The 12,616-nt window shown below is 37.4% G+C and overlaps 1 protein-coding gene across 1 annotated transcript in view; it reads right to left on the reverse strand.

The window, feature by feature from the left end:
* The window catches only part of NUP210 (nucleoporin 210kDa), a gene marked incomplete at its 3' end in the record, with an annotated part of 54,800 nt that overhangs the window by 16,462 nt on the left and 25,722 nt on the right, over positions 1-12,616 (reverse strand). Inside the window, exons 16-25 of the mRNA XM_009583254.1 lie at positions 11,808-11,981; positions 10,348-10,540; positions 9,940-10,046; positions 7,519-7,623; positions 7,283-7,384; positions 4,228-4,356; positions 3,388-3,515; positions 2,346-2,481; positions 1,978-2,040; positions 1,170-1,349 (exon numbers count right to left, since the gene is read on the reverse strand). Of these exons, the coding sequence (XP_009581549.1) occupies positions 1,170-1,349; positions 1,978-2,040; positions 2,346-2,481; positions 3,388-3,515; positions 4,228-4,356; positions 7,283-7,384; positions 7,519-7,623; positions 9,940-10,046; positions 10,348-10,540; positions 11,808-11,981 (1,317 nt within the window). The remainder of the gene's footprint in view (positions 1-1,169; positions 1,350-1,977; positions 2,041-2,345; positions 2,482-3,387; positions 3,516-4,227; positions 4,357-7,282; positions 7,385-7,518; positions 7,624-9,939; positions 10,047-10,347; positions 10,541-11,807; positions 11,982-12,616) is intronic.

Here is a 12,616-nt window from a genome sequence, read left to right on the forward strand (position 1 = left end):
CAAAAAAAAAAAAAAAAAAAAGAAAAAAGGTCTGCTCAAAATTACTGACAACAAAAATGATGGAGCTGAGAGGTGACAAGGGACTAGATCATAGGGGTCCTTAGGAGAAGAGGGATGAATAATCCCAGAAGGTAAAGGAAGACAGTGAGAGAATGAGAAGGAAATGTGAATGGTAAGCAGCAAACAGGACAATCAAGAATAAAAGGATGATACATGTCATACTCTGATGTCTCTTCACATAACCTGATACTCCTGATAGATTTTTTTTTTTTCCTACTGTATACTGGCGAGGAAAGGTCAGACCTGGACCTCATTGGGCAGGAGATTTAGCTTTCAAGTTCATTCTGCTTCCTGCCACAGCATCAGGGCAGACTGCTGCCCCCACATTACAAAGCACAGATACATGATTTTTTTTTTTAAAATTACTTTGTCTCCTCTTGGCCTGTGGTGACATCTTTCAAGCAGCAGAGCTTTGTGGTGTGCAAGAGCTGTCCTGCCTTGACCTCAAGTGAAGGGCCATAAGATTTGGCCCAAGTTCTATTGTTCTGAGTTGTATGAAAGTCCCAGGGACTTGTGCTCCCTTATAGGCCTGCTCAACAGCTCCCTCACGCTCAGCTAGTAGGAATTTATACAGACATAGATTCTGATGGAATATCAGGGATTCATTGCTTGAACTTCATAGATGGGATTCAGACCACAGCACAGGATGATAACTTTCTATACAGGCTGCCTATAGCTTACGAGACAATGGGTTTCTTAGGCAAAAGTTACCTTCAGACTTCTACTGACATAAGACTCTGCTAAACTGCAAGGTAAGCACAACCTTCTGCTGTTTTAGAAAGGCTTCTTTAGACGGGCTTTTCTAGATTTACTAATCAATTCTGAAGATATCAAACTGAATGTTCATAAAGTCTCCCTGGGTTATCAGTAGAACTTTGTTTTAAGGTACAGCAAGATTTAGCTATCTGTTGAAAGTATCACCTCTGTCAGCAAATGCGTAAGTTCACAGGCCAGGGAGTAAGAAACACTGATTTTTCATCTTCCTAAGGAAACCAGGAAAGTGGATAGGATAACATTACTAATGCAAAAAGACTATTTGCCCCTTTTGAGCCAAACCCATGAGTTAAACAGAGCCTCTTTCAGCCCGAAACAGTATCACAAAACATTACCTGAGACACCACGACAAGCTTCCCTGTCTCTGCATCAACAGCTTGCACCACCCCTGTTACCGTTCCATTCCCAATCGCCACTCCTCTGACAAGTCCAGTGCTGTTCACTGATGCAATCTTCTCATCGCTGATGGAGAAAATGATGTTGGATTGAGGTTGAGGGCCTCCTTCTGAAGTGATCTACAATTAATAGCACGCAGAACAACTAAAATTAACCCATCAGATATTTGTTCTGGTTAATGTTACAGGGTATACCCCTTCCCTGCTCAGCACCACAATGTCTTCAGCAAGAAAAGGCTGTCTGAACCTTCCCACGCACCTTGGAGCATATTTCTCCTGCACACTGCATGATGTTGGACTGGGAAATACGTGAGCTAAGCAGAAAAGTGGACTGTTTGCTTTGTAGAACATGTCAGGCTGATACTACATCCAGCCCAGAAAGTTTCAGAAAAATTTACCTCACCTTCTCTTCACCACACAAGGTACAGCTCTGCTCTGTGTTTCAGTTTGCCGAATTTGCCCACTACGCTTAAATTCATGCAGGTGACAGATTTATTAATGCTGTGCTGGTATTTAACACTGGAAAAGCTGACACTCCCTTGACACAAAGAAATACAAAACCTTTGATCCTGCAATACAGTAAAATGTAAGGTGGCTCAAGAACGAAACCATTCTTGTTAGGAGGAGTATTCAGTGCGAATACAGCTAAATTGCCAAGTTGAGTATCTACTCCTGAAAAATAAGTTATATACATTTATTTTAAAATAGAAATCACAAAAGAAAGAAAATATGTAAGAAGATGCCTGACCTGAATCATGGCTCCAATAATTAGGGTCACTTTCCTTGGCAGTAGTCTAAATGGGGGAAAGACCTAAAAACAGAAATATGAATACTTGTGTTCACGCTATTTCAATCAGATAAATTATGTCACATAACAGTACATACAAGTGTAAAACTGGGTCTTCACTTGCTTAATTACAGTAAATTGAGCATGCAGAAGCTTAACCCATCACTTGCAATTAAAAAACACTACGAAATCTGAAACAGACTAGCATTTGGGTACTTCTGGACAGAAAAAGTAAACAGATCATTCTGGCAAATTAATTACTATACTATAAATTAACTATAATATACCTGTGCTATCATGACACATATATTTTATCTGAAATGATTTACTTCAATCTGTTGTGGAGCAGAGTTGATTCTTTGTCCTCTTTTGTCAGCAACAGTTGCCATAAGACTGGTCTGACCAATGGCCATCCCATGCACTAGAAAAGCAGCGGTATGGTCATCAAGAGCTTCACTGAGTGGGCTGTAGCAAAGAAACACATTAAAATAGAGAAGTTCATTGAATAAGTTACATGAATAACAAATGCAAAGGACTTATTTAGTACATAGCAGTTTTATCATAAGGACGACTAAGTGACTATGTCTTAAGCAAAGTTAAGGTAACCACCACATTTCTACATGTAACATCATGAAATGGCTCTTTGTAGCCTGTGTTTTATCTTAAAATGAAATACCCGAAATGAAAATGGAACCAGAGTGTTAGTTGGTACAAACCAAAATTCTGCCAGGGAACCCACTAGCAATTTGACCAGTATGGACAATAGTGCCACAAGCCTTGATTACATACCTTGACACTATTTAATGGAGTGGGATAGATACAGCCAAGCAGTACTGTGTGGTGTGTGCAAATATGCACACACACTTCCCCATACAAAGCTGAATGATTTTTACTGATTATGTCAACACTAAAAATCAACAGTCCAAAAAACTTTTTTCTGTGATTTTAATCATTGTATTTAGAGCTTGGAAAACAATAAGGAGCTTCAAGGCCACAGGATGATTTAACCTACCTGTTTCTAAAAGGTTAAGTAACAGACAGAATGAGTTTGATAACATCAGATATTTCACAGTTCTTCTCCTGACGTTAATTGCCAAGTCACTGCTTCGAAGATGCATAAGGCTCCATGAAATATTATAGTGTATGAATACAGTCTCATTCGTCAGTCAGCAAGATTTAGACGGTTAGCTTAGGCAATTTTCCTGACAAATAACTATTTTAAAAGACATCTAACAGGTAATTAAAACATTATAAAAATAAAAACTCAGTCATTGTCTACTACCATGCCTCCAAGCCAGTATCTTTACTCATTTTTTGCTTATTCTGCCCATAAACATATTCAAAGATTAATAAAAAAATCCATTAACTTACACAAGTGAAACAATCTGAGACGCTGCCCTTAGTTTTAGATCCATGACAGCAAAGTATTTAGCCAGAAAAGGTTTCTTAGAGTCATCCAGAACTCTGACATAAGCTTTAACTGTTTTTCCAATCTCCACCTGAAACAGTCACATCCAGTCATTTCTCATTTAAACTATTCTTATTTATTAGCATAAATGTTTTCATTTTATTTTGTATTACACTTTTAGTAGGGTATTAGAGATAAAGCCCTAAGGTTAGATTAGCACTGATTTTAAAGAATAATCTCTGCCAGCTATGGTTAGCATCAAATTAAATAAATGAATTCAGATCTTTCAGCTGGCAAGGGCATAATTAAAACATCCAGAAATATCAACACTTAACTCTGTATAAGATGCACCCAAGCTGGCAAGTAAAATGAGCTGAACTTTTTTTGTTGTTGTTCATTTTTAAAACACGACATACGGAAAATGACCTTGGGGCAAAACCTACTCCTAAAAGAATTGCTCTCATGCACTTCAAACAACAGGAAATGTAAATTACGTGTATTCATATAAATTATGAATTAACATTGCTGCGTAAATGCAAAAGTTGAGATTGCTGCCACACAGAACATGACGAAAGAGACACTTGATACTCTGAAAGACTTGTAACTTAAAAGGATAAATTTGGGAGAGAGAAACAGGAACACAGGGAGATCAAACTATTTCTCTAAAGTCATACAGCTGCAGCAGAGGGCCCTAAGCACTACATCGTATCATCTTGTACATGTCTCATCTTTATGTTCATGATCAGTACAAGGAATCAGGGAAACCTGGATCAGCTAATAATGCTGGTTTCCAAGCCACTAACCTTGTCAACAACTCGGACATACAGTTCCTGTATATCAGATACATAAATTTCAGCTTTAGCTGGTGCAGGGAAAGCCAAACACAAGTCATGAATCATTACAGTCACTGATCCTGGAAGCAGAGGATGTACCTGCAATGCCAGAAGAAAACTCTATTATAGCACTTCTTATTTTCATTTGTCTGTCATTCATAGGATAAAATTTACATCACTTTCAGGGCAGACTTTCAGCTGGATGCAGATGTCTCCAAGCCTTAGACACAGATAATTCTTCCACCGAAGTAAAAGTAAAGCTGTAAAATGTATGTAAAAGGTACCATACTATTGAGCTAGTGCAAATGGCCTCTGGGCAGCAGTTGAACTAACGTATATTAATCTAGAAGCAGTCTGGCATCCTGTTATTGTCCTTCTGCCATCAGAAGGAAAAAACCCCACAACAAATAATTCAGAGTAATGAAACTTTTCTTAGTGGAGTGAAAAACAAAATAAGGAAAAAAATATCAAGGACAGAGACCCTGCTTATAAAGCATTGGTATTGCTTCCTACAAGATTCATACTTCACAGTTATTGCTTTTAATCTGAATGAATAGCCAAAATCTGGTGGTAGATCTTTCCAAGTAAGATGATGATTGCGAAATCAGGTATTTCTTTGATACCACTATTATTATTTTTTTTTTTTTAATACAAAGAATGTACATGTTATAATTATCAGAATACAGCGAGAATCAAACAATGAAGAGAGACCTCTGCTCACAAATACAAGCCCTCAGAACTAGGCACCAATCCCAAAGTTGTCTCCATACCCTTTTTCAACCATGCATCCACACCTTACGCACATCATCTTTGCAGTTCACTTGCAATTTGCCTGACCTTGTCACACACCTCAGGGACGATCCCAACTATTTTCTTCACCTTCACAGGTACCTCACTTTGGCCAGAGACAGCCTATTCTATGCACTCATCTGGCTTATGAAGACTAACTCTTTGAAACAAGGGGTGATGGACAGCTAGGCCCCCCAGTTCAAAGGAATTTAATATAATTCATAGCATTACTTGGCAGCACTACAGGAGTTAGCAGTAAGAGCAGTGGGAAGAGCTGACATTTTGTTCTTGGAGGGCACCACTCTTACTTTTGCCTCAAAATAGAAGGGAATATAAAACTTTAATAAATGTTAGCTTTCAGAACAGCAGCAGTTCCCAAAATGGGTGGATAATACTGGCACTGGGGGCACTTATTAAGACACAGCCATGGAAAACAGAGAAGGGGATGTGGCCATGAGGAGGTAGCCAGCACAGGCACAGGGAGGAAGATGTAATGGAGCTCAGTTTGGGCTGGGAGACCAGAGTATAGAAGCTACCAGAACAGAGGGCCAAAAGGGAAAGCAGGGCTGCTACAACTTACAGTAACTGTTCCTGTCCCACTACCTCTTCCGTTCTCATCTCCTATTAGGTGTCCAGTAGCTTCCTAGTATACAGTGTATTTCACTATTTACCACTATTCATTCCCATGCTACCACTCACATCCAGAAAAGTTGCCACGTCAAAAAGAGGGTAAGAGTTACAGAATTTATCCTTGGCAGTCCCAGTAAAAAGCCTGAGAATCACTGCTCTAGATAACTTGAATTTAGTTTCTCAGAATAGTTTACTATCAAACCATCATGTATCAACTTGGCTCCACTGATACCTTGCCATGGCATCATCCTGGCACAGACTGGAATTTGCTGATTTTCTACACAGACCATTCTGCTGGCTTCCATAGAAAGAAAAATCCATAGGCAATACTGGGATTTAACTCAAGCATAGCATGTAGGACTAACAAACTTTTAAAATGTGAGGGGTTTTGTGTTTGCTTTTTTTTTTTTGGTCATTATTGGGTTTTTTTAGATGTTTTTTAAATGTGTTAAAAAGTGGAGTTTTCTCTCCTTTAACCTGACAGGTAGTTAAAATAAATCTCTTTTTACACTTCACAGAGCCTATCTTGCTGGCACTGTTCCACTGCTTAAGTTCACTGCTCTATTCTGAAATTATCTGGTGTGCATCAGCTAAAGCACTGCTAAACCAATGAGGGAGACCTGACTGAAAAACTATTAAGAGTTGAAACAGTGTACGATGTACAAAAATAACCTCATCTCTTCTGTTTTCTCCCCCACCTTTGTGCCTAGCTGACTCAGTTGGAAAAACATTCCCACCTCACATTTTCAACAATTAGAGACAATTAAAATATTTCACCAATACTTTCCATATTCTTAACAACGGGAAAAAAAAAAAAATCCACCTTTATCATCATTATTTCACAACTTTATCAATGTTATTTATTACAAGATAAATCTGTAAATTATAAATTTGTAAAGACTACTCTTTAAAACAACTTGTGTCACTTCCCATTCTTGTCTAATGAAAGCTACAATGCAAATATATAGTTTTATTTTTGTTCACTGTAGAATGCATCTCATATCCTGGGCCTGGATGCAGTCAAGCACAAGTGTAGCTTAGTTGCATCTTCTAGTGAAAAAGTGCATTAAAAACTTAATAAGGAGATCAGAAACCAACTATTTAATAGGTATTTATTCACAAAACCAGGATGAAATACTGTGATAGCAAAATATCCTGAAGTAGCACTGGAAGAAGAATTTGAAGGTTTCAGAAGTACTGGCCTACAAGAAATATTTCAATATTATTCTAGAAACTGATTAATCTTTTGTATAACACTTCTGAGTAATTCTGTCATGTTATTTTTCATTTTGTGTTTACAAAATCAGCAGCATTTTACTGCAATATTGTAATGAGTAAAGAACAACTTGGTACTGGCTTTTATCTTGTATAGATTATACGTATGCACCACAACTGTTGTGAAACAATTTCCTATACCTGAAACTATACCTGAAATTGCTAGTGCAAAGATCCTCTGCCTGAAGCTTGACTGTGACAGGCAGACATATCCAAGATTCAGTTACTGCCTCTCTATCCACATGTACTGGAAAACAACCAATAGCGATGAAACTGCAGAATGATATTCAGATCGTCAAAAAGAAATAAAATAACAAAATAGTTTACTCACCAAAGCAATACCTTGAGTTTCCTCATGAGCCACTCTTACAACATTTGCAACACTGGTATTAATGAAAAAATATCCAGAACCTTCTTTGATGAAAAGTTCTGCCTGCAAAACCAGAAAAGCATCCAAAATTAGATTGCATCTTCCTAGTACATTGCTAAAACTGGTATCCTTACACATATGGTACAATTTTTATATTTTCCTCCCTGCAGTTAGAAAGTAGCAGAATAATTCCTTACCTGTACGTCAGGGTGATTGTAAATAGAGACATCAGAAGGGTTCACTTTTACATCTTCCACTAGTATCAGTTCAATAGTGGCAGACACTGGTAGAAGAGGTTCATACTGAAAGAAACAATTCTAGATGTTACAGCAAACACTAAGAGTCAGAAAAGACTGCAAGTCTCTTGTATATGCAGGGAAGGATCTTAAAGCAGATGAACAAAGAGCCAGAGCTGGAGAAGTTTAGGTTAATAGAATGTCCACAAGATCTAGTAATTGGCTCAGCTGCTAACTCTCTTCTACAGGTCATATATAGGACATGCTGTTGTATTCTGCATCTCTGACCAAGACAAATAACAAAGGCCTATGCATTAAAGATGTAGCAGGATCAGTTAACCAAGTTTGATGTACACAGATAGGATATTAACTCAGAGACATGTTATAAGTTCATGCAAAATGATAAAAGCATAGAGACAGAATGTTTTCTTCTACTTCAAGATCATCTTTTTAGGATTCTTCCTAGCAGGCCACCAAAAGAAATTCTTCCTTAAATGTAAGTACATAAACACTGGACCAGATGCAAGCTTAATCATTCACTCATAACAACATTAGCTTAGGGAAAATGTTTTTTAGAGGAAGTTAGTATTATGTACCCATTTCACCTAACTAGTAGAATTATTTCCTTGATGTAGAAAGGATGCCATCTTTAAAAAACGATGCTCCACTTAAACATGGAACAATGATCAAGACATCTTAATATACCATCTATTAAATTTTTATTTGAGTTTTTGTCTGTAAGAAAGAAGTATAAGTATGGACAGGTTTGAAAGCAGAATACAGCAGTTCATTTCTAATGTATTTGAAAAAAGCAGACAAATTACCTAATTTAAAGAAACAACACATGAGCCTATGTAACTGTAGCAGAAGTAGTATCTACAACTACTCTTCAACTACCAGAAAGATTCCTCCCAAACTTAAACACAGGGACTAGAACTTAAGAGAACTCCAGTGCCATTTTACATGTATGTATCCCACACTGAAATACAATAAACTTCTCTGAATTCGAGGCAAAGTTTAGAGAATTCACTTTTTAGTTATCTCTAAATGTAAGAAAGAATATTGAATATTGGTTTGATGAAGCACAGCGAATTACAAAATGATGGCAGAACACCAAGTGTTCTTATTACAACTCAATTTTCTTAAGAGAAAAAAAAGGTACAGAAGCAAGTATCTTAGGTGGCAATGTAACTGTGTCTTTAATCTAGTAATTTTGACTAAGTTATAGTCAAATTCTTCAGTGGAAATGCATCTACACCATGTTTCCCAACAAGAGCAGACTGGAAATCTCACTGAAAAGACAAGAACCAACTGACAATACGGATCATCTTCCAAAGAAATTTATTATCCAGATGCCAAACCTTGGACATACTGACAGAAATCTGGGCCATAGGATATTTCACATTACTAGTGCTCATCTGTTACCTGCTTTGAATTAAAAATACGGTGACCTCTAGCTCCACATTTTACTCTTTGTCTCAACTCTATATTCATGGTACACGATTCAGAACTGCATATAGTCAAAACCCACTTAAATCTTGCTTAACAAAATTAAACAGAATTTCAATTTAGCGAAGCAGGACATTTTAAGAGTTAGTTACTATGCATGTCAGCTTGTTCCACAGGCTGAAACCTGCCTTTATATTCAGTAAAGAAAAAAGTGACACAAACAGAAAATTGCCATCTGTTTATACCTGCTGCCTTTGTTCATCATCACTACTTTTTGCTGCTGTTTGTTCTTCCCTATGTTGAGTATCTACAAACTAAAGTATTCCAGGGAGTGGCTAATGACTTGTAAAATTAGAGCCTAGGCTTATGGCTAGCACTGTACAAACGAGTAGTCTCTCCCTTCCGTAAAGTGAATGTGAGACCAAAGTGAAAAAAAAGAAGTGTATTAGTCAGAGCCCAGATTTTACATATGGTCCATATGAGGATATGAGCCAGCTTTTGCTTTGCTCATGCAGAACTTTTCTACCCAGTTTTGCAGTGGAAATAATACATTGGCTTTCCCCAGTAACAGCTGTACTAAGCACATGGTTGCTTTAGTGAAGGAAAAGCAGCAGAGATTCACCAACTCATTAAAAAACCTAAACCGAAACAAAACCAACTGAAACAATTCTTTGCAATCCCCTTGCCCAGATGGTTTAAAAAAAAAAAAAAAAAGGAATTGGATATATTTGACATGGATAGCAGCATGTAGTGCAGTGGAAAGCAGGAAAAGCTCTGAACATTATAAAAACATTGTGGTACGAATCTGCCTTCAGAATCAGCTATGGAGCTGCCTTATTTTTACATTACTATGCACCAAGGAAATAAATATATAGGAACACTATACATTAAGCATCATAGCAAAATATCAACAAAAACCAGAGTTCTGAGTACCGGTATTTTTACTTTAGCTGCCTTGAGATGGGATTGCTGGTATCCTGTTGCAGTTGCAGAGATGGCAGTTGTTCCAGACTCATGATGAACTACAACAGTTTGTAAGCCTAGAATCAAACAAAAAGTCAAATAAATCTTATTATGAGGAAGAAAAAGATGAAATGTACCCTGCTAATCTCTTCCGTTATCACCCTAAACAGACAAGAATTTTCTCTCTCAAGACAGGTTCTAGGCATCGTTTTTATTTTTCTTTTTTTTAAATAACGCACACTTAAAATGCATGTTGAGGATAAGCTGAGACATGACTGCAGATTACAGTAATTTCTTTAATCAAGCTCAGACATTACCAAATAGGTTGAACCCTTACCTTCTTCAAATAACGAAATGCTCATTTAAACTAATTCGTACCATGCATTTTCTTTTGACCACTTCCATCTTCTTTCAGAGTCATCTCCATCGGCATATCAGGGTCAATATTAGCTAAGGACATTTTTGTTGATTCCCAGATAACACTAAGAGAACTGAAGTTATCAAATTTACTGCCCTGTTGGTCATATGCAGCTAAATCCAATACTGGATTGCGATAATTTGAAACAGGAACCTGAAAAAGAATGAATACTTTGAACCGAACAGATGCGAAAGGAGTTTTTAATCATTAGAAGAAAAAAATGTATGCCGAGTTCCATGAGATTTATTGTAACACTCATTACATGAGTAATGTTCATTAAAACAAGCCATCAATGCAAAGTCATTAAGCTGTACTTCAACTGCAAGGGTTTTTTTTGGGGGGTGGGAGGGTGGGTTTTTTTTTTTGCCAGAGTGAATTACCTTAAAACAAAAATCGAACCACACAGCTCAACTACATCATCTTTAGAATTCAAACAAATAATGAAAAATACTGCTATTTGTCAGAAGGCGTAGCTCAAAATTCTAGTGTTCATCTTGTGAAACGCACTAGTGATAGCAGTGTACTGATGTAGTCTAACTGACACATATCAGAGCTAGAAAAACAGGTGAACTCTGAAGTGACTTATAATACACAAAAATCTTCTCATCTTGTTATTACATAGAAGTTACTTAAAATGATTCATCAACTCAATACACATTGCAGTTTTATGAAAGTAGGATGACTTTTATACCTGCCTGGTGATATTAACATGACAAAACAGAGTTTACTCAGCAGACAACATGTGACGGCACTCATTAGGATATATAAGAAAGAGTTCTTTATGCTTGATAATTTACAAGTATGCATTGTCCATTTATTGTGACTCAGATTTGCAAAGCTGAAGACATCTGATGTCACTGAACAATACTCACTGTATATGCTTACATAGATGTCTTCATGTCAGCAGTGTTTGTGCCTTTACTAATAAGACACACACAAATGTACACTCGTGTAACAACATGTATATGGTAAGATATGTCTTTATATACTCAATGGAACAGTTAGATTAGAATGAAGTGGTATAGGGAAAAAGTATTTTTCTTAGAAACAGCTGCTGGAAACATTTATCCCCCTCTCCTCCCCCCCCCCCTTTTTTTTTTTTTTTAAATAAAAAAAGTTTATCTCAAAACAAGTCAGAAAGGCTTCCTCACAGTGACACTTCTGTGAGAAGCCACAATCCAAATGCTTTTACATATACTCCTATTTTCTGGTAGGTCCCTGTTTGAATGATCACTGTAGGAAACTTGCATTCAGACTGCTCTCTGCAGAAGCAGACAATAATAACCAGTGTGGCCCACAACACTAGAGTTACTGCTACTCTTGCAGCAAGTCAGATGCTTTATTTCGTATGTGGAGGTCCAAACACTGATTTTTAAGTTACAAGAACATGTTCTTTGCCTGTCATTTTTCTCAGACTTACCACTTGCTTGTTTTGTTGCAGCAAAGGGCAGGAGAGATCAAGCTGAGGACTTCCATAAACGGGAGTCAAAGTGAGTCGTGAAGGGACGGCACAGATGAACTTCACAACAGCAGGTTCAACTGCTGGAAAAGGGTTGGTGATTGTGGGGTTGTTTCCAACTGTTAAGGCAATAACCTGTACAATTATGAAAACAGGCAAGTGAAGAAAGAGAAAAGGACTACTGAATTCAGGCACATTCTATTTCACAGGTCTTGGTTACACTCTAACGTAACACTGTGGTTACACTCTGTGTAACACTACTTGGTTACACTCTGATGTCAGAATGAACAAACAAAAGTATGATTCTTGGGGATTTACAGCACCATTAAGACACAGAAAGATGTAAAAGAAGGTGCATATTTCAAGAACAATTCTATGCCATTATCAAAGTACTACCTTTGTGAACTTTTCTTAGGTATTCATGTTTATTACCATCAAACTCGATTCAAACAACAAATCTTTTGTAACTTAAAAAGCTAATGGGCAGGTGTTTTTCTTGCAGAGTGAGAACAGAACAGCCCAAAGACAATATTTATAGTCACTTCAGTGTGTTTAAAAACATCTTATGTTTTATTTTACATTCCTTTTTTAGCCCTCAACAAAACAAAGTGGATGTAAACACAGAGAAGGCTATTCCAACAGGCTGAGGTAGCTCTGGTTACCTGCCTTATCCACCCATGCGCTGAGGCTAGCCAGAGCCACGCAGATGTGATCTATTCTGGACAACACTGAGGACAGGCAGCCAATGCATGCACAGCCATAGACAAGAA

This window comes from Fulmarus glacialis, unplaced genomic scaffold, assembly GCF_000690835.1.
Source record: "Fulmarus glacialis isolate BGI_N327 unplaced genomic scaffold, ASM69083v1 scaffold15958, whole genome shotgun sequence".
NCBI classification, from domain to species: domain Eukaryota; kingdom Metazoa; phylum Chordata; class Aves; order Procellariiformes; family Procellariidae; genus Fulmarus; species Fulmarus glacialis.